We start from the raw sequence: 21,254 nt of genomic DNA on the forward strand, positions 1-21,254 counted from the left end.
GGCTTTTGAACTTATATGCAGCCATTGCAGTTTCTCACTGGCTCTTGCTACCCTCCCAGCATGATAACAGCATGTGCAGAATGCACATGTTCATTTGAAATGTGTTTGAGGTATTGGCAGTGGTTAGAAACCATCTAACCTATACTGTCTACTTGTGCTTACTATAAGTGTTTTCGGTGGAAACACAAATGATGAGTGTGCTGCCTGTCATTTCTTCTTTTACTGCTGCACAGTAGTATGTACCAGTGTTGACAATGTAGTTTGGCAGTGAGAAACATGCTGCTGAAGAATGACAACAAAAAGCTGCTTTGCATTCTTCCTTACTCCACACTTGTTCAATGAGCTCACAGGCAGTAATGGCAGTTTCATACACCACTAAGAAACCTAAACTGTGATTTACACCAAGCAATGTTTGCTTCAACAGACCCTTTAGAAATCCACAGCACAGGAACTGTAACCACATTGTCATGGGTCACCTTTGGCCTTCCAGTACAGTCTGTTATACATCATCATCACCATCATCATCATCATCATCAACAACAACAACACCTTATTTTATGTCTACTGCAGGACGAAGGCCTCTCCCAGCGATCTGCAATAATGCCTCTCTTGAACCAGCTTACTCTATCTTCTGCCTGCAGACTTCGTAATCTTCTGGTGCCCTCGACTGCATTTCCCTTCCAATAGCACCCACTCTGTAACTCTTATAGACCTCAGGGTACCTGTTCTATGAATTACATGACCTGCCCAACTCCATTTCTTTCTATTAATCTCAACAAACATATATATGTGCAACCCACGTATGCTACCTAATCTAAACCACTGCCTTACTGTCTTTTAACGTTTCACCTATAATTTTTCATTCGATCACTCGTTGCGCGGTCCTTAAAGGAACACTAAAGGAAAATATTAAGCCGAGTTATTTCAACAGCTTATCTGTCCAGAAGTCAATCATCGTTTTTTTAATCCAAATATATGACTTAGAGACCTGGATTGGGAAGAATTGGGGATAAGAGTTAATGGAGAATACCTTAGTAACTTGCGATTCGCTTATGATATTGCTTTGCTTAGTAACTAAGGGGACCAACTGCAATGCATGCTCACTGACCTGGAGAGGCAAAGCCGAAGGGTGGGTCTAAAAATTAATCTGCAGAAAAATAAAGTAATGTTTAACAGTCTCGGAAGAGAACAGCAGTTTACGATAGGTAGCGAGGCACTGGAAGTGGTAAGGGAATACATCTACTTAGGACAGGTAGTGACTGCGGATCCGGATCATGAGACTGAAATAATCAGAAGAATAAGAATGGGCTGTGGTGCGTTTGGCAGGCATTCTCAGATCATGAACAGCAGGTTGCCATTATCCCTCAAGAGAAAAGTCTTGCCAGTACTCACTTACGGGGCAGAAACCTGGAGGCTTAAGAAAAGGGTTCTACTTAAATTGAGGACGACGCAACAAGCTATGGAAAGAATGATAGGTGTAACGTTAAGGGATAAGAAAAGAGCAGATTGGGTGAGGGAACAAATGAGAGTTAATGACATCTTAGTTGAAATCAAGAAAAATAAATGGGCATGGGCAGGACATGTAATGAGGAGGGAAGATAACCGATGGTCATTAAGGGTTACGGACTGTATTCCAAGGGAAGGGAAGCGTAGCAGGGGGCGGGGCAGAAAGTTAGGTGGGCGGATGAGATTAAGAAGTTTGCAGGGACAACATGGCCACAATTAGTACATGACCGGGGTAGTTGGAGAAGTATGGGAGAGGCCTTTGCCCTGCAGTGGGCGTAACCAGGCGGATGATGATGATGATGATGATGATATCACTTAGTTGCGTAGAGAACTGCCACCAAATGTCCTACTGCCATTCCTCAATTTGAATCGCCCATGCCACAAATGAGGCCATGACTTTATCTCCACGTCACTACCTCTGCCGCTATGTGCCAATCAGTCACTCCTCTTTCAACTCGCATTGGCGGCATTTCTTGAACTGCCCGCCTCCCTCTTCAGCTCAGTGTCCTGGCTAGCGGGCAGCACCAGCCTGCCGGTGCCCTGACATCGCACCACGCATCACACAAGAGAGGTACCATACTCCATGACAGGTGGTGCCACTAGGATTTTCTATTTTCATCGTTTTCTTACTCAAAAAAGCCCTGTTCTCGCTACGAGTGATGAATTCGTTATTACAGAAGCTTAATCTTTCAATCTAGATCGACTTAATATTAATGTGTTAACATTCTTTGGGTACCTTACACATCTTCAGGGGTTATCTATTTATCTGTGTATATATGTTCGTACCTAACTGTTTTCCCACCTACCTGGGTCACTGATCGAATCGAATGATCGAATGGTTAGCTTATCAGGCTGCTGAGGTAGCAGGGTTAGAATCCAACCATCGGATCATGTTGGTTCACCAAGTTCGTGCCAATGTGTACATACATGCCTCACTTCAACTAAGTTCTCTCAAGCCGACATGGGTCACTGTAGAAATGGGACTGGGTAGGCACCGCTGTTCGGAGAAACTCCTTTATGCTTACTTGTAATACTGGGTATGTGCCACTCAGTCTGTGCTGGTCTTCAATGAACATCTTGGGACGCCAACTTCGGTAACTAGGTATGTGCCACTGGGAACGTGCTACTCTACAAAGACAAGATCCCTTAAATTTTCCTGATGCTGAACGGAATTAAAGCCCCATCACAAGGGTTCCTCAAGGACAACAACCTGAGGCATTAGCAGGCCGCGTCATGAATGCACTGGGTATGTGCCGCTCTTCAATGAACCTTTTGCCAACTTGGGTCACTGAGTATGTGCCACTGAGTATGAAGCAAGAGACGGAATGAGCCTCAGCATTTGCAGACGCCGACATGCCACATTTCTTGTTTTGCAGGCAAAGCGCAGAGTTCTCAGGAGTGCCACTAGATGGCACAGCATGTCCGGAAGTGCATGTGCTTGCTGTGGTAAAGCTAGGGAAGCTATGGAGCATGTTTTATTAGAATGTGAAGGCATCTACCCAGTGGTCGATTTAGGCACCACTGGCCTCCTTGAAGCCCTTGGGTTCAGCGGGAGCAGTGGTAAAGTAAACATGTCCGCAATAGGGATTAGTAAGAGGCGATTGGAGGATTGGTGGAAGAAAAGTAGGGAAACCACAAAAAATGGAGACGTACAAAAGCACAGTTCGCACTAGGGGATCAGAAAATGTAGTTGTGGGAGTTCATAGTGTCTTTTTTTTTTTTTAATTGTTTAACGTAGGTAGGACATTAGGCAGTATAATAGCAAGAGCTTGGTGGCGCAACCCGCCGCCCCGTACCAAAGGGGACGCTCATAACGTCCATCCATCCATCCATGCAAGAGAGAAGCCTGGTTGTCGCATGACATGTTTTTCAGCATTTGCGTGCACCAGCATGCCATGCATTTTGGAGGCATTGCAGCAGCAGCACTAAATGGTGCCGAGTGTTCTTAGGGAAACATGAAAGGGGAGTCCCGCTGTAGTAAACTCCTCATACATAACCCGTTTTGCCGGTGGCAATGCATTGTATCGATATAGCCGTCGACAGCCATCATGAGGTGGGTTCTGGCGCAATTCTTTTTCCTTTAGAGTCCCTTTAACTTCTTGTCCAGCTTTTGTTGACCTCAAAGTTTTTTTCCCATATGTTAGTAACAGTAGGATGCAATGATTGACCCTTTTCATATTGAGGATAGCAGCAAGTGGCCAGTCACAACTTGATAATTGCCTGCTGTATGTGCTCCAACCCATTTTTACTTTTCTGCACATATCGTTCTCATGATCCAGGTCCCCTGTGACTGAATGCCTAAATAAACATATTCTGGCACAGATGATGAAGAAATAGAACAGTTTTATGAATATGTTGAATCAGCGATGCGAAAAGTGCAAACTCAGTATACTGTAGTTATGGGAGACTTCAATGCAAAAGTGCGGAAAAGCAGGCTGGTGAACAAGCAATTGGCAACTACGGCTTTGATTCTATGAACGCTAGAGGAGAGATGCTGGTACAATTCGCAGAAAGGAATAAGCTGCGAATAATGAACACCTTTTTCGGGAAACATAGTAACAGGAAGTGGACCTGGAAAAGCCCTAATGGTGAAATAAGAAATTAAATTGATTTCATACTTTCTGCCGATCCCAGCATAGTGCAGGATGTAGAAGTGCTAGGTAGGGTAAAGTGCAGTGATCATAGGTTAGTGAGGGCTAGGATTCACCTCAATTTGAAGACAGAAAGAGTAAAATTGGTCAAGAAGAAACAGGCCAACCTAGATGCAGTAAGGGTAAAAGCAGACCAATTCAGGTTGGCACTTGCAAACAAATATGCAGCCTTAGAACAGAGAGATGAAGATGACATAGAGGCAATCAATGAAACAGTAACTAGGCTGGCTTCAAGAGCAGCAAGTGAAGTGGGAGGTAAGGCACCAAGGCAACCAGTAGGCATGCTCTCCCAAGTAACAAAGGACCTAATAAAGAAACGACAAAGAATGAAAGTGTCCAACTCAAGAGATAAGATAAAATTCGCGGAACTATCAAAACTAATCAACCAGGAGAAAATGAGGGATATTCGAAATTATAATGTGTTAAGAATGGCCGTATGGGGTGGCAACGTGCCACCTTCAGCCCGCTGCACGTGTTCCAAGGCCACCAGACGGGGCGCCCTTCGGAGAACTGCGAAGGGCCGGCAGCCACGTGGCGCACGATCAACTCAGGAAATTGGTACTTGGCCGAGCCACCCGGGGCAAAGCAAAGTTCTACGAAGCCCTCTGACGTCGGCACTGAAAGCTGGGCGGTACCGAGAACTGTCCGGCCTTTTCACCTGTGTGTATGTGCGGCACGTATATGTGAGCCCTCATCCTCCAAGTCGACACACCTCATCCTCCAAAAAGGCGGGTCATCTTGAATGACGTCGAACTATGACGTCGAGCAAGGGCTTATAAGCAGCGTTTGCCGGCTGCTAGGGTGTGCTCGTGTCGTGCTCGTTGTCGGGAGCTGAGTGCTCTGTCATACTAGAAATGTACTAGTGAGCTGTGTGCTCGTAAACTGTTTGCTGTATGTTAGTTTTGCGGGCTCCATATGGGAGTCGCGCTAGTCTGGCAATGTATCCTGCTTAAACTGTTAATATGTAAATAAATCCTGTTCACCGAGTTCCTGTCTACGACCTTCATCTCCTTCAAATGGTGGCAGCGGCGAGTTAGTCCGACGACTCCTACATCTGGTCGACAGCGGTAGGATCGCCTGTCAAATCCAATAAATGTGAGAAAGACTGAGGAAGCAGTAAAATATGGACACAGCCTGAAATCAGTGAGAAGGAAACTTGGCATAGGACAAACCAAGATGTATGCACTGAAAAATAAGCAAGGTAATGTCATCAGCAATCTCGAACATATAGTAAAAGCGACAGAAGAATTCTATATTGACCTGTACAGTACCTAAAGCAGCCACAATACCTCCATACGAAGTAGTAATGAACAGGGTACAGCTCCTTCTATAACTAGCGATGAAGTTAGAAGAGCTTCGCAAGACATGAAACAGGGAAAAGCAGCAGGAGTAGATTGGCTACCAGTCGATTTAATCAAAGATGGAGGAGACATAATGCTTGAAAAACTAGCAGCCCTTTATACGAACTGTCTATCGACTTCAAAGGTTCCAGAGAACTGGAAGAACGCCAACATTATACCAATCCACAAAAATGGAGACGTTAGAGAATTGAAAAATTATATGCCCATTAGTTTACATCCAGTATTACATAAAATATTCACCAAGATAATCTCCAATAGAATATGGCCAACAGTGGACTTTAGTCAACCAAGGGAACAGGCAGGTTTCAGGAAGGAATAGTCTACAATGGATCACATCCATGTCATAAATCAGGTAATCAAAAAATTCACAGAGTACAATCAGCCTCTTTAGATGGCTTTCATAGATTACGAAAAGGCATTTGATTGAGTAAAGACACCAGCAGTCATAGAGGTATTATGTAACGAAGGAGTACAGGACGCTTACGTAAATGTCTTGGAAAGTATCTACAGAGATCCCACAGCTACCTTAAATCTCCCCAAGAAAAGTAGGAAGATACCTATAAAGAAAGGGGTTAAACAAGGAGACACAATCTCTCCAATGCTATTCACTGCGTGCTTGGAAGAAGTATTCAAGCTATTAAACTGGGAAGGCTAAGGAGTAAGGATCAATGCCGAATATCTCAGCAACCTTCGATTTGCAGATGACATTTTCCTGTTCAGCAACACTGGGGACGAGTCGCAACAAATGAATGAGGACCTTAACAGCGAGAGTATAAGACTGGGGTTGAAGATTAATATTGTCACAAGCCTTCAGAAGTCGTCTTAGGGGTTTAATAAACCGCAGAGCAGCTGGCTCCTGGAAAACGCATCCGTCGGGGTTGGCTCGCGAGCAGCGTAGAGAAGCATGGTCTTCTTTGTTCTTTTCGGCTCGACCCACACTTGCCCTCTACCCACAACCTACATGTGGCATTATCCCCTCTTCCGAACAAAAGCATCGTCTCGATGCTGCAAAATAGGCGTAAGCAATAGAAACAAAACGAACAAAAAACACAACGCAGACAAAACGAAAGTACAAAAAGAGAAGAAATGTGCAGCTGGCACAGTGAATGAACAGAGAGGGAAGCTCAAGAACATAAATGAAAAGCAGAAACAAAGAAGGGTGAATGAGCAAAAAAAAAAATTATGAACGTGCAGTGTACGGCTTCATGCGCATAACATGAACTATGTCCAAGCTCGGTTGTGTGCGGGTCTGTGTCTGTGATGCTGTGTCCGGTACCACTTCGTAGTTAATGTCACTGATGCGGCGTAGTACTTTACATGGACCAAAATACCAGCTCAGCAACTTTTTACAGAGGCCACGGCAGCGAACAGGGGTCCACACCCAAACTTGGTCTCCGGGGTTGTAGGACACGTCCCTGTGGCGGATGTTGTAGTGTTGTGCGTCCGTATGCTGCCGCTAGCCGATGTGCAGCTGCCCGAGCTGCCGAGCTGCCGAGCTTCCTCGACACGCTCAGCAAATTCATGGTTACCAGTTGTCAAGTGGTCGGTGTCTTGACGTGGCAGCATAGCATCCAGCATCGTCTGGACTTCGTGACTGTAGAAAAGGTGAAATGGTGTTAATCGCGTCATCTCTTGCACGGTGGTGCTTTATGCACGAAGGTCATGTTAGGCAAGATCCGATACCATGTTTTGTGTTGAACGCCGATGTACATGGCTCTGAAGTCGTGGCTCATGGGATGGCCTGTGTCTCAGCATAATGTGTTGAATAATCAGTCGCGACGTTCACGCATTTGTTGCCGTCTGCAGAAAGAGGAAACGGTCCGAGAATGTTCATGCCGACTTGGTCGAAAGACAAGTGAGGTGCTTTGAATGGGCAAACGAAGCCAGCCGGCTTAACGGAATATGTCTTTCGGTGCTGGCATTCACGACAGCTTTTAACATACTGTTTGACGTTTGGCAAAAGCCCGGGCCAATAGTACATCTCGCTTACTCTAGCGAGTGTTCGTGAGAAGCCTAAATGTCCAGATGTGGGTTCGTCATGGCAAGCAAAGAGGACGTCATCTTGCATGTCTCTTGGAACCACCAGGAGGTAAGCATGGCTGTTCGAACGGGCATTCTTCTTATACAGCACACTGTCTCGTAGACAGAAGGATGTCAACGAGAGGGACAGATGGCATGGTATGGCTGTGCCATGGCCCTCTAAATGATCGATAATCAGTCGAACCTCAGCCCAGGAAGCTGTCATCATCCTCTGTTTCCTGACTGACAGTGTATCAGCATCTTTGTGCTTACGGCCAGACTTATAAACGATAGTGACATCAAATTCCTGTAGCCTCAAGCTCCACTGTGCCAGTCGTCCTGAAGGGTCATGCATGCTTGCCAACCAACAGAGGGCAAGGTGGTCCGTCACTACTCTGAAGGGACAACCACAGAGGTAGGCGCGAAACTTGATAATCACCCACACGACTGCGAGGCACTCTTTCTCTGTAGTTGAATAATTCACCTCGGCACGGGACAGTGAGCGGCTGGCATAGGCTATAACTCTTTCCACTCCATCTTGGCATTGGACGAGCACTGTGCCAAGGCCAATGCTACTGGCGTCGATACAGAGGTATGCACCTCTGTATCGGCATCATGAACAAAATATGCAAGAACGGGTGCCGACTGTAGGCGATGTCGTAATTCAGCAAAAGCTGCCTGTTGCTCATTATGCAAGACAAATGGCGTGTCGTCCCTTGTAAGGCGAGTCAGAGGCTTCGCTATCTTCCAAAAGCCATTCATAAACCAGTGACAGTAGGCGCACAAGCCCAGAAAGCACTGGATGGAATTTTTATCAGCAGGAGCTGGAAATGCGGCCACAGCGGCAAGCTTTGTCTGGATATAGTTGGACCACTTTGGCGCTTACTACATATCCGAGGAATTTGAGTTCTTCATAACTGAAGTGGCACTTTTCCGACCAATCGGATGGCTTCTAGCACACTCCGCAGACGGAGAAGAAGCTGCTCGAACATTTCAGAAAATACGGCCACATCATCAAGGTACACAAGACAAGTCTGCCACTTCAGTCCAGTGAGGACAGTGTCCATCATTCGCTAGAAAGTAGGCAAGGCTGAGCACTAGCCAAAAGGAAGGGCTTGAAATTCGTAGAGACTATCTGGAGTCACAAAGGCTGCTTTCTTGCAGTCTCATTCGTCTACCTCGATTTGCCAGTAGCCACTTTTTAAATAGAGAGAAGAAAAATAGTGGCCACGCCATAGCCTATCTAACGAGTTGTCAATACATGGCAGCGGGTACACACCCTTTTTAGTCAGATTGTTAAGCTACTGGTAGTCAACACAGAAGCGGGGTGTTCCGTCTTTTTTTTTGACAAGAACGACCGGACACGACCACGGCCTCTTGGAAGGCTCGATGATGCCATCGTCAAGCATCTCCCGAACCTGCGTACCTATGGCTTCACATTCTTTTGCTGACATGCAGTAAGGCTGCTGGTTTATCGGGCGTGCGTCCTCAAACGTGATGATCTTGTGTCTAGTGATGGGAGTCTGGCATACCTTTGAAGAACTCGCAAAGCAGGTCCGAAATTCAAGCAAGCGCTTGAGCAGTGCTGTCTGGCTATCAGCGCACAATCCAGAATTGATGTCGATATGGCCTAGAGCCATGTCTGCTGTCTCCACTACTTCCGACGTGAAACAGTTGTTAACGTTTGCTACTTCATCTGCAAATGCTATCGAAGCGTCGCGGAAAAGGTGTCGATGCTCGTTGCTAAAGTTATATATATCAAAAAGTTTATTTTAAAAAAAAAGTGCAGAAAGCGAGTGGGTGGCACTCCTAGTCCAGGGCCCCCGTGCCTGGTCGAGGAGTGCTAGCTGCATCTCCCGATCCTCGCTGGTGAGCCAAGTCTCCCACTGCTCCCTTCCGGAAAGTTTACTGGCTATTTTCGGTGTATTAATTTTGGATGGCCTGTTCTGGCAATCCCACGTAATGTGGGCAAGAGTTGGCCGGCCTCCGCACCACAGACAGTGAACGCTGTACAGCATTGGGTGAATGGCATGTTTCAAATAAAGATTTGGAAATGTGTACGTCTGTATTCGGTGCCAGTCATAAGAGTCACGCCTGGATAGGCAGGGTGTGGTGGACTGTACTTTCTTCACTCGCGCCGTTGGTGCTCAAGGATGTCTCGTGGTAAGAAGGGGTTTTCGTCAGAGTAGTCGGCCGCTCGGTTGACAAAAGCCCGAGCTGCACCGTCCGCTCTCTCATTGCCCTCGAGTCCTGCATGACCCGGGCACTAGATGATCATGTGTTTCTGCGTTAGGTTCGATCCTAATAGGTGAGTGGTAAGTTGGTAACAAGCAATTGGGCCATCACGAAGCTGTATAACACTTCTAGCCACTTAAACACCTTGCTTTAGGAGGTGTTCCAAATTAGTTTCGGCCACCGCTATGCCATCGCGTAAGCCACAGCATGCAACATTGATGAGGACACTGGCTCGTGGAGGAAGCGTTACACTGTCTCCAGAAACACGAAGTACGTCGGCATGCTGTTGATCATTTTGTACTTAGATTGCTCAGTCGGCTGAGAATGTGATACGACGCTCTTGAAGATTAATAATAGTGCCATACTCCTGCACGAATTCAATGCCAAGAATAATGTCACAGGGGCATTTGCGCAAGACAAGGCAACACGCAACGAATGTAGATCCCTGAATTTCAACTCTAGTCATGCAGGCGCCCAGTGGGGTAACGACGTGGCCGCCAGCCATGCGAATCTGCGAGCTATACCAGGGCGTGATTACTTTCTTCAGCCGCGTTGCTGTTTTGCAGCTTAATATAGAGTAGTCTGCGCCGGTCTCCACTAAAGCACTAATGGCGTAACGGTCAATAGTCACTGCTATATCGAGAGAAAGCAGGTCGTCCTGTTCAGCTGCAGGTGGTGTCGGATCGAGATCTGTCCATGACTTCATCGATCGGGGGTCTTCAGCACTTCAATCATCAACGACCTCGCCCTCAAAGATCCCTTTACTTAGTTTTCCAGGCAGGGACTGGGTGACCGTGCGGTAGAATACCGCTGGGGTGGAGGTGAAAATCGTCTCGGAGACGGTGACTACAACTGCTGCCTGGCAGGCGGTGGAAAGCGCTGCTGAGAGAGGTAGTCCTCAACGTCCCGAGGTCGCTGGCTGTATCGAGGCAACAGCAAGTATGCGGAAAAGCCGCGAAGTCCGAGGTGCCGGTATGGGCACTGGCGGTACAGGTGGTCAGCTTCACCGCAGTGGAAGCACAGAGGCCGGCGATCGGGTGTGCGCCAAATATCCGACTTCCAGAAGATGTGCGTCTATCATTGATGTAGTCGAACGGTTACTCCGGACGATGGGCAACTGGAGCGGCATGGGCAAAGGGCGGTGGCGTGTACCCAGCTTCGCAGTACGACATCGGCTGTGCCGACTGATGTGACACTGTAGGAGGAGCACGAACGAACAGCAACAGAGAGGAAGCAGGGTGCCTTATGGCTTCCACGTAGGTCGCTCGGCGGTATTCAATAGGTCCAGCCACAGCATTATCAGGAGGCAATGTTTCATGGAGGGCCTGGTGCAGCTCGTCTTTGATAACGCTTGTAAGAGAGCTTACCGTAGGGTGCGATGTTGGTGTGACGCTGGCCTTTTGCAACACTTCACGCACTACAGAGTGGATGAGCTCTCGCAGACAGTCACTGTTGTTTCCGAAGGTCGTGAAAATGTCAGCAGATTACATGCTGTTCACTTGCTGCTCATACAGGTTGGACCGATGCAGAAGCATCTTTTCCATGGTCATGGCCTCAAACAAGAACTCCACAACCATCTTCGGAGGGCTCCGCACGAGACCAGCAAAGAGCTGCTCCTTGACTCCGCGTATCAGCTGACGTAACTTCTCCTCCGTCGTTCCTGGGTCAGCTCGTCTGAAGAAGCATGTCACATCTTCGATGTATGTGGTCAAAGTTTTGTTTGGCAACTGGACGTGGGGCTGAATTGCTCGTTCCGCTCGTTCGTGGCGATCAGCACTGGTGTAGGTCTCCAGAAGCCGACGACAAAATTCCTGCCATGATGTCGGTTGCTCCTCACGGTTCCGAAACCATGTATGCGCGCCATCCTCTAGGTAGAAGTAGACGTGTCTCGGTTTTGCCGCATCATCGCAATGGTTCAAGGTGGCCCTGCGCTCGAAGTCGACCATCCAGTCTTCAACATCTTCGAACACTGCACCATGGAACGTCGTCGGGATCAATGGGCTCTCAAGTGTATACCGATTCAACATCGTCCTCTCCGTACTGGTTGAGGCGGGTTGAGCTGAATTACTGGTCATACTGTTTGAAGTGGTGGGAACCGTAGCAGCAGCGACTTCCGAGGCTAGTCGCCTGATCCTGCGGCTGGCCTGATGCACGGGAGTCGACTGGCACTGGATTCATAGTACGGACCCTTGGAGCAGTTTGCAACATCCGTGAGGGCTACCCCACACCTCCACCAGTTTGTCACAAGCTTTCAGAAGAACCTCTTGGGGGTTTAATAAGCCGCAGAGCAGCTGGCTCATGGAAAATGCATCCGTCGAAGTTGGCTTGCGAGCAGGGAAGACCAGCACAGTCTTCTTTGTTCTTTTGGGCTCAACCCACTATTGCCCTTGACCCACTACCTACATGTGGCAATATGCAGAAGACAAAGATAATGATCAATAGCCGGGCAAGGGAACAAGAGTTCAGGATCGCCAGTCAGTCTCTAGAGTCTGTGAAGGAGTACGTTTACCTAGGTCAATTACTCACAGGAGACCACGATCATGAGAAGGAAATTTACAGAAGAATAAAAACGGGTTGGAGCACATTTGACAGACATTGTGAGATCCTGACTGGAAGCTTACCATTACCATTAAAAAGAAAGGTGTACAATCAATGCATTCTACCGGTTCTGAAATATGGGACAGAAACTTGGAGACTGGCAAAGAAATTCGAAAACAAGTTAAGGAATGCGCAAAGAGCAATGGAACGAAGGATGTTAGGCATGACGTTAAGAGACGGGAAGAGAGCGGTGTGGACCAGAGAGCAAACAATGATAGCCGATATTCTAATTGACATTAAGAGTGTGCAGGTCATGTAATGCGTAGGTCAGATAACTGGTGGACCATTAGGGTTACAGAATGGGTGCCAAAAGAAGGGAAGCACAGTTGAGGACGACGAAAGACTAGGTGGGGTGATGAAATTTATAAATTCACAGGTGTTAGCTGGAATCGGTTGGTGCAGGCCAAGGGTAATTGGAGATCGCAGGGAGAGGCTTTCACCCTGCTGTGGACATAAAATAGGCTGCTGCTGCTGCTGCTGATGATGATGATGATGGCACAGATTCTAGAAGCTGACTGCCAATCATGAATTCCAGCTCTCTTGCCAGGCTACTGAACGTTACCTCTGTATTCGGCATATTAATCTTCAAACTTCAGGCTTTATGGGCTAATGTCCTCAGTCATTTATCGCACGCCAGTACACAACATGGAACTGAATTTGGTCAAGTGCGATTTCTAAAACACAGCAATGACTCAGTGCAGTTGTAGACACAGCAACAGAAATGTGAACAAAGAATTTCAGTGCCCAGGCATGACTGGGACTTGTGCAGGAGCCACTAGAGACACTGCGGCTCCCATATGAGTCTTGATCACACCTTGTAGACCTGCTTGCCTCTAAAAAAAATGCTGAATTAACTGTACTGCCTAAGTGAGTCCGACACTAGAGAGAGCTCTGCCATGATGCATATAAGCAGGGCTTTCACTCCACTGAGTTCTTTTGAAATTCTTGACATTCATTTCCCAAAATATGTAGGAGCCATAGGAGGCTGCACTAAGGCTTTGACACACAGTCACAAGAAGGCAAGGCACTAGGAAGAGGAGACATGAAACATCAAAAGTGAAAAAATTCTGAGGGAGGTTATGAATTGTACCACAGTTACAATGTTGTTGAGGTGTATCACATGAACAACAAGAAATAGTCAGGACGGTCAAGAACACACAGTAAAAGAACAAACGTCTATCTTACAAGAAAAACATGCAGGCCATAAGAATCCTGAAGAACTAGAAATTAAAATGTTTAGAGAAGGTTGCCTACCTAGCAAAGCCTGGAAGAGCCGACTCTTGAAGATGCGGATCACACGCTCAATGGCATTGCGTAGCTGCTTGTCCTGTGGCTTGTTCAGCCTGCTGTGGTACTCTTCCAAGAGCTCCAGTGCCCTGTGGGCTTCTGCAAATAATATGAGTGTGTTAAAATCGCTGACAAATAGAAGAAACTCAAGAAAAATATTTGCTAGAACACTTCTTACAAAAATTTCCAAGTCGTATAACTGATAGCAGACATCTGTAGGCCAGTAATAGGGAAGGCGGCAAGCACCCTCTTAACAAATTCCTCCACAAGGTTTTTCAAAATCGTTTACTTTGGTGGCCTGTAACACCACCAGCAACAGCTTTCACTGGTCAGCATGCTTTCTTTTTCTCTTTTTAACAAGACTAGCAGGAAACTGTGGTATATGTTACAAACTGGCATCTGTTTGAAGAACTACATATGCTGATCGCATAGGCAAAACGCCTCCTGAAACTTTCAATCTGCCATGTAATAGTCGTCCGTATCAGATCCCCATAGTGGGCCGATGCTGCAAAAACCTTTCCCGAAATAAAATTCTGGCTATGCTTGTGTCCATATGCTCATTAATCGTGTTATTCATAATTCAGTGGCAGAACTTGCTGTAACTAGCAGCTTGGTGCTGCAAGTGAAAGATTTATTTCATATGCAAAGGCCTCATATGCTTTCTGCAATTATGACTGCTGATGCTGCTCTGCAGAAAGGAGGCCCTCCTTATGCGGCCACACACAGCATGCTTCTGCTGTGGCACAATTTGACAGATGAAATGCTGCCAATGCACTGGTGTGAAATGCTTCTATCAAGTTTGAACCATGCTGTATGCCACAACTGCTTTGAATAGCCTGTTCTTGTTTTCACAGTGGCAGGGCCCGCTTTATATAAGCAGTAAAAATAAACAATGTAATACTGAAACGTCCAAAAATGTGCTGTTACAACTCGCCGGAAATGACACAGTACCCAGAACATTGAGAACCAGCATGGCTCCTTGGTATGACCTCTAAGATTAGGCAGCACCGCACATCACGCTGTAAATTATGGAGGCCATGGTCTTGGATTTGTGTCATAACTGCTAACCATCACATACTCGTGTTGTCTGCTTAGGTGCTATTTCAAGGCTGTTAATAAGAAGGTTAGACAATTACTAGCCCTGAAGTTTTCCCAAGACTGTTTTGAGAGGCACGAATAAAATTATACAAGAGGTGCAGGGTACCTCATTAAAGCTGTGCATCCAATATATGTATCCAATAGGCATGCAATACTGCAAAGTTGGCCAGCTCTGGAAAGCTGCTTTCCAGCCAAAATTTTTTGTTCACAGACTTAGTTCTATGATACATTCAAGAAAAACATGGGATTGACATCTGGCCCTTATAAATCGATTGCCATTTCCTTTACTGAGAACTAAGAACACTCTTTCTCTTACAAGGAGGTGTGAGATAATTTAGTAGGTGTAAGGGAAATTTACTGATTATAATGCACAAAAAACATCAGGGAAGTGCAATACATTCTAGCTAAGTTACACTTTTCTGTACCTACCCTCTCACACTTTCCCTCTGAGTGGTCCACACTTAGATATCTTACTCACAGGCAAGAGATCTCAGTTGGAAAACAGCAAGGCAGCATAGTTGACTTACACAGATAGCAAGTGAGGAACAGTATAAACGCCACCCTAACATTCAAAGCCCTCACTATCTGCAAAGTGATTCAAAAATATCGGAAATTTCAAACAATCACTGTCACCTCAACGTCAACACAACAAACAGAATACAAGAATGTGTATGATTGACTTTAAGAAATTTGCTAAAATTCCCACACCTGTAGCTTTTAAGGTGTTAAAGCATCACAACTAATAAGCCAACGAAGTTACGACGCAGCGATACAACAGGTATTATTGACGAACACAATATCATTGATGCATCATGCGCTAACACCTGCAAAGTCTATACGGATGCTGCCATTCTCCCAGACGGCGGAAGGACATCATTCCTGAGTACTATGCATAATTTCATCAGCGGCCACCAGCGCTATTTATCTACGGAAGCCAGCGCTCTAGTAATGGAACTTCAAGCCATCCACGACGCTGTGCAACATGCGACATCTAAGCTGCCTACCATCAAGCAACTAGATATCTTCACTGATTCTTTAACGGCTATTCAGGAACTCAAGAAGGTTGATAAGACGATGGAAATCTGCGAGACAATACACACTATGAATAGTAAAACAGCTACTTGCGTCAAGGTACACTGGATTCAAGGCCATTCAGCGAACCCTCACAACATTGCTGCTGACCAGCAGGCACACTGCCCTCATAATCCTGATCTTCTGCCTATTCCCCTCCCACCTCAACCCCTTAACTCGTTCCGAGCCCGTAAAAATTTTCTCCGGCAGGACACACGCGCTCTTATCCCACCGTGTGTCTGCTCCCTCCCCCTTCACATTACTAGGGCGGAGGAAGTTGTGCTTAGGAGGCTTCGAGCCGAGGTGGCCCTTACACTGGCTGTTATCTCAAGGTGGAACTGGTCGCATTTACCACTGGGTGCTACGTGTCCATACTACTCCGTTCCTGTGATGGAAGCAGATGCATACCACCTAATATGGACATGTACTGGTTTAAAATCGGAACGCTCGCGTTTCCTACTGCAAGCCGGCCTCCGCTACAGTGTGACAACCAGCTATGACCGCTGGATACATGACAACAGATTCCACAAAACACTGCTTCAATTCATACACAACACAGGCCTCACAGCACACATATAATACACATATACGCACCAAGAATTATGCCTTAAAGGCAAGTCTTTATCACAATAAAAGAAAAAGGTGTTAAAGAAATAGGGGACCCAAACTTGAGAGATGCTATCGGCTGTGCATATGAGAGAAAGCAAAAAGTGTGCAAGGGCTCTTAAGGGGAGTTTGGGTTTTTATGTATGCCAAGCTGCTTGGGTGCACTATTTCTAAAACTCGTTACTAATGGTGGCACACTTTCGCACAGCTGTGTCTGTCACAGTGACACTGCCATTTGTTCTCAAATGCATGCACCATTACTGTAAAATTCACATTAGGAACAAAGATGACATTGCAGGTATAATATATTCCACAAGAACTGATGTACAGCTCTACAGAAAGCGAAGGAGTGATGAGCACAGCTGTGGGGAGGGATGTATTTATTGTGGACAAAAATAAGTTTACATGAACAAATGAAAAGTATACAAAACTGATAACAAATATCAGAATAAAAAGACTTCAAATGGTGAAGATAAATCAAGATGAATATAGGAAACATATATGCATGCTTAACAAAAATTCATACATTCAAGCTGGAGGATGAGCACAGCTAATTTGCCCTACAGCTATGTATGGCTAAAACATGACCCACTTATTCCCAAGTGAATATGACTGACTACTTAAAGTAGTTCACTATCAAATTTGAAACTGTTGATGAGGTAGTAACTGAGACCATAAAGATAACCCAGTTATGTCAAAGCTCTACATGGAAAATCTTGGCTGGGGCATATGTACACCATAGTGCACATGAAGTGAGGTGACTTACAGCATAAGCTGAAATTCTTTATTTTTAATATATTTATAGTGTATTAACTGACAAATGAACATGCCGCCAAATTTCTGTGGACGTATTTGCCACAGAGAAAAGGAAGCGAGAAATCTTTTAGCCTTTCTGGCCACAAACGTAAACTGTAAGGAAGGAAAGTAAATATTCTTGTGTTATACTTTCACTGCGTGTTCCAGGCTGTCACAAGCTGTATTTATAATTATCCCCGATATTTAGGCTCATAAAATAATAAAATGTTGCATAATGTACTTACACTACCTCAAGACATAATTTAATGCATGGAGCTTGTGGACATGTGTGCAGGGTCACTGACTCTACTCTCTTTAGGCACTTTAACTGCCTTGCATCTGGTATATTCAAAATTATTCACTCATTCATGAGCACAGGAAATGATAGTGCTTGTAGACTGTGCAAGCATCAAGCTTTCTTGTTACAGTAAGTCTACGAGTAAAATAAAGAACTTTGCTCGAGAGAATAGTAAGCCTTGACAGTGAAGTGCCCTGGAATGAGAATTACAAGTATTGGCATTAATAAAATAGCAGTAATTACTTTATTTTTTTTTCATCTTCGTGTGCACACATGAAAGCCACTATCTTGATTTTTTTTTCTTTCCTTTTTTTTCCACCTCCCGAGCCGAGTTACAAACTAGAATAAACAAGGTGCGTCCCTCCGTGGAAGGGGAGAGAGAACAAAAAAGCGTGAATATGAAGCTGAAAAACCCTTCTATCTGCACCAAGGAATGAAAACAAACAGAAGTCGTCAAACGTAAACAAGAAAATGAGAAGAATAAAACACGAACAGCCGAAAGCGCGCACAGCTTTCCTGTCCATCAATTCTGACGAGTTAGTTGTACACAAACGTGCACTATTTATACGCAGCTGTCAGAACTCCCAACCTTCTGTGTGTCATCACTTTGGCTCGTGACGCAACGTGCGGGGCAACCCCCACTGAGCGCACCGCGGTAATGTCAATTTCCAGCACTAAGCATCAATAGAGCTAATGCAAATTGATGTTTTGTTATTTCCTTCAGCGAATCGTCTGCTATTTATCCCTTTCATCAGGTAGTGCAACCCATTGCAGCGTCCGAAGAGGCCCTGCTCCAATCCGCATGCGTCAGTAGTGTCATTCGATCGGCAGCCCGCGTCTAGCTTTACACGGCCGCCAAGCACATAACATTTCGCAGCGGTGCCTACACGAAATCAAACCTAAATGCAGCCTCAACAATTTCCAACCTTTTCTGGCACTGCAAACGAGCACATACCGCTGCACTACTGCAGGTCAGAACGGCGGCGGCGGCGCGCCCACCGCCGTACGTCAAGGGCCGTGCGCGACCGATTAGTCGCGCTTCGAGCGCACCTATCTACATCTGAGCCACCGTTATCGCTACAACCTGCGCGGCGGAGCACACAAATGATGCGACAGACTGAGCGGGAGTCGCAGCAGCGTCTGTCAGCGATAAGCCGCAGCCTCCGGGCGCGCAACCACTGCTCGAGCCGCGGATTCAGCGGCAGCGTGCGAGCGCCGCGCATTCCGCCGCTACTGACCCATGTTCGCTGGCCGTCGGCTGTTATCCGCTGGCTCTGCAGTGGTATCGCGCACACAAGGGAGCCTCACCGTCGATGTGCATCGTGGAGACACCGGTCGAAACACAGCACAAACCACGCAGCCTCCTCCAGCGAGCAGAGCACAACAAATCCTGCGGCACGGAAGCGTGTTTCCCTTTTTTTCTTTTTTTCTTTTCTCCTGGGGAGTGACAAATCGGGCACTCTAGGCGGGAGAGGGAAGCGAAAACCCGCAAAGCTCTTCGGCGAAGTCAGTCGGACGGCGCTTTGCTCTCAGACACTGCGGGCACGATTCATCGAAGAGTAAATTAAACCTACTACTGAAATGATCTTACCACCTTGTTTACGGACTGGCATGGCCGTTGTCAAAGCAGCAGCCGCGGACTAGCGTCGGTATCCAGCGAAACACCTTCGTGATTCCTCCGCAAACAACTGATGGAAGAGAGCCGACTCCAGTGCAAACAACGAAGCAGCACAAAAAGGGGTGACCGAATATTTTCGGCTAAAAAACACGGCAGCAGCAAGTGGTTATTTTCAACACCACCGACGAACGCAGAGGATACCGCACCGCGAAATGAAATCAAACGATACACACACTCTCTCAGCGGCGCGGCGGCGGCGCTACAAACCAATATGGCGGCACCCAAGTTGCCTTAGTGTCACGTGGGCAAATTTGACCAATGGGATAAAAACAATAATAATTTATTCGTTTTTCATTGGACCTCGAATATACGCGGCAGTTTGACTGCGGTACACGGAGGAAGGAAACTAAGGAGAGGCCCTGACGTCACTCTTTGTGAAGCAAAAGTGAAGCCGGAATTTGGCGTTGCTCATGGCGATGCTCCGCCTTTTGGGCCACCCTCCTCTCTTGTTTACATCTCTCGCGAAACCACGCGGCGCTGCGCGTGGTGTCGCGCGCGGAGCGCGCGCGCTCGCGCAACATCTGGCAGAACACAGCGCAGGTAACACAGCGCAACAAGACACGGTGACTAACGCAAACCCGCCCACTCAGCGCCTTTGCCACGGCCCGAAACCTACCAGAGCAACACGTGTGAGCGCTCAAAACTATAACAACGCCGCCATTGTGGCCCAAAAGGCGTGGCCATACAACAAAAAAAAATAAAAAGGCAGCAAAAAAAATGAGAACCTACTACGTCATTTCCGCCACACTTTTCTCCTAGCGCGCGGAGGGGGTAGGGCCTCTCCTTAGTTTCCTTCCTCCGTGCTGCGGTAGAACGCGCGCGAAACGAAATGTCCATCCGTCAGCCTTCGAGTTCATTGTACATTTGCGTGGGTTTCTTGCGTTGCGTCGTCCACGACGCTTTTGTAAATGAACGCGTTTTTTTTTTTTCGCTGTATGAGAAACAGTACAGGGGTATTGCGTCAAGGGACGCACTGAAACATGTTATCAAAATACACGCACGAAAACAATTATCCAATTCCTTCCACATAAATATTCTTCCATAACACGCATTTTTCAGAGAAAAATAATTTAAATATGTCAGACTGCAATTAGCGTTGCAGCTCTCGCACAATCGAATATTATCGTCGAATTCGCGTTTGGACCGAACTGGAAAATCTGAAATTCCAGGCAACATCCAAAAACTTTTGAAAACTGCAAACATACAGCCTGAAACCTGTTGAAGTCATAAAATATCCTGTCACATTCGCCTTGCGATCCTGTGAACAGTAAACAAAAACTTACAAATTCATCTCTAGCTTCGTTTGTTTCTTTTTTATTTATTTCTTTCCGCGGTTAAACCTAGCTCTGCTATAGCCGTCCGCTTTATTGAGGACAAGTTGGCGGACAATTTATTACTGCCAATCAATGGCGTCACTATTGGAGGAGGAGGGGGGGAGGGAACCAACCTGGGTGCAGGGCTGGGCGGTATCGAAGATAGCATATGTATATTAGACACTACCTTAAAGGGACACTCAAGTGAAAATTGATTTCTTCTGCATCAGTAAATTACCGTTCTACAACACCAAAAACACCACTCTTACAACGATAAGACGGTTGGTAAGCCAGAAAAAGCGCAAGAACGAAATACGGGTGGCGACGCCTACATAAGTTCCCGCACCTGGGGGCTGTGACGTCTTGGATTTTTTGATACATCTTCTACGGCCTACTAAACATATATAGCGGTACAGATTGACTACATTGTGTTCTAAAGGAACCAAATATTAAACATGGCAAGTTTCGTTAACCTTTACTCAGCCAACGCGGCCCAAATGCGAAAACATACTTTAGGATACCTGACGTCACGCTGACGTACCGGCGCTGGGGTGTCGGCGCGAAATTCAAATACTGAGACTTGGACCTTCATTATCTCATCTAATAATCAAACTATTTTTTTGAAATGACTGCCTGCAGGGTTCTCAAACAATGCTTCATTAGTCTAAACTAATTTATTGTTTCGCTTTAGTGTCCCTTTAAGATACCTTTGGGTGTCTTGTATGTGCATCATGGTAC

The 21,254-nt window shown here is 46.3% G+C and overlaps 1 protein-coding gene across 4 annotated transcripts in view; it reads right to left on the reverse strand.

Annotated features, from left to right (window-relative positions):
• Window positions 1-19,394, reverse strand: part of dlg1 (MAGUK family member discs large 1) — a 735,259-nt gene extending 715,865 nt beyond the window's left edge. For 2 of the 4 annotated variants that reach the window (XM_055076707.2, XM_055076705.2), the window contains exons 1-2: window positions 19,117-19,394; window positions 13,625-13,756 (exon numbers count right to left, since the gene is read on the reverse strand). In XM_055076707.2, the coding sequence (XP_054932682.1) occupies window positions 13,625-13,756; window positions 19,117-19,138 (154 nt within the window). In that variant the 5' untranslated portion in view covers window positions 19,139-19,394. Of the gene's footprint in view, window positions 1-13,624; window positions 13,757-18,763 lie in introns of all 4 variants that reach the window. The other 2 variants (XM_055076706.2, XM_055076708.2) reach the window with 2 other exon arrangements.
• Between the last annotated feature and the right edge of the window lie 1,860 nt (window positions 19,395-21,254).

Source organism: Dermacentor andersoni, chromosome 2 (assembly GCF_023375885.2).
Source record: "Dermacentor andersoni chromosome 2, qqDerAnde1_hic_scaffold, whole genome shotgun sequence".
Lineage (NCBI taxonomy): Eukaryota > Metazoa > Arthropoda > Arachnida > Ixodida > Ixodidae > Dermacentor > Dermacentor andersoni.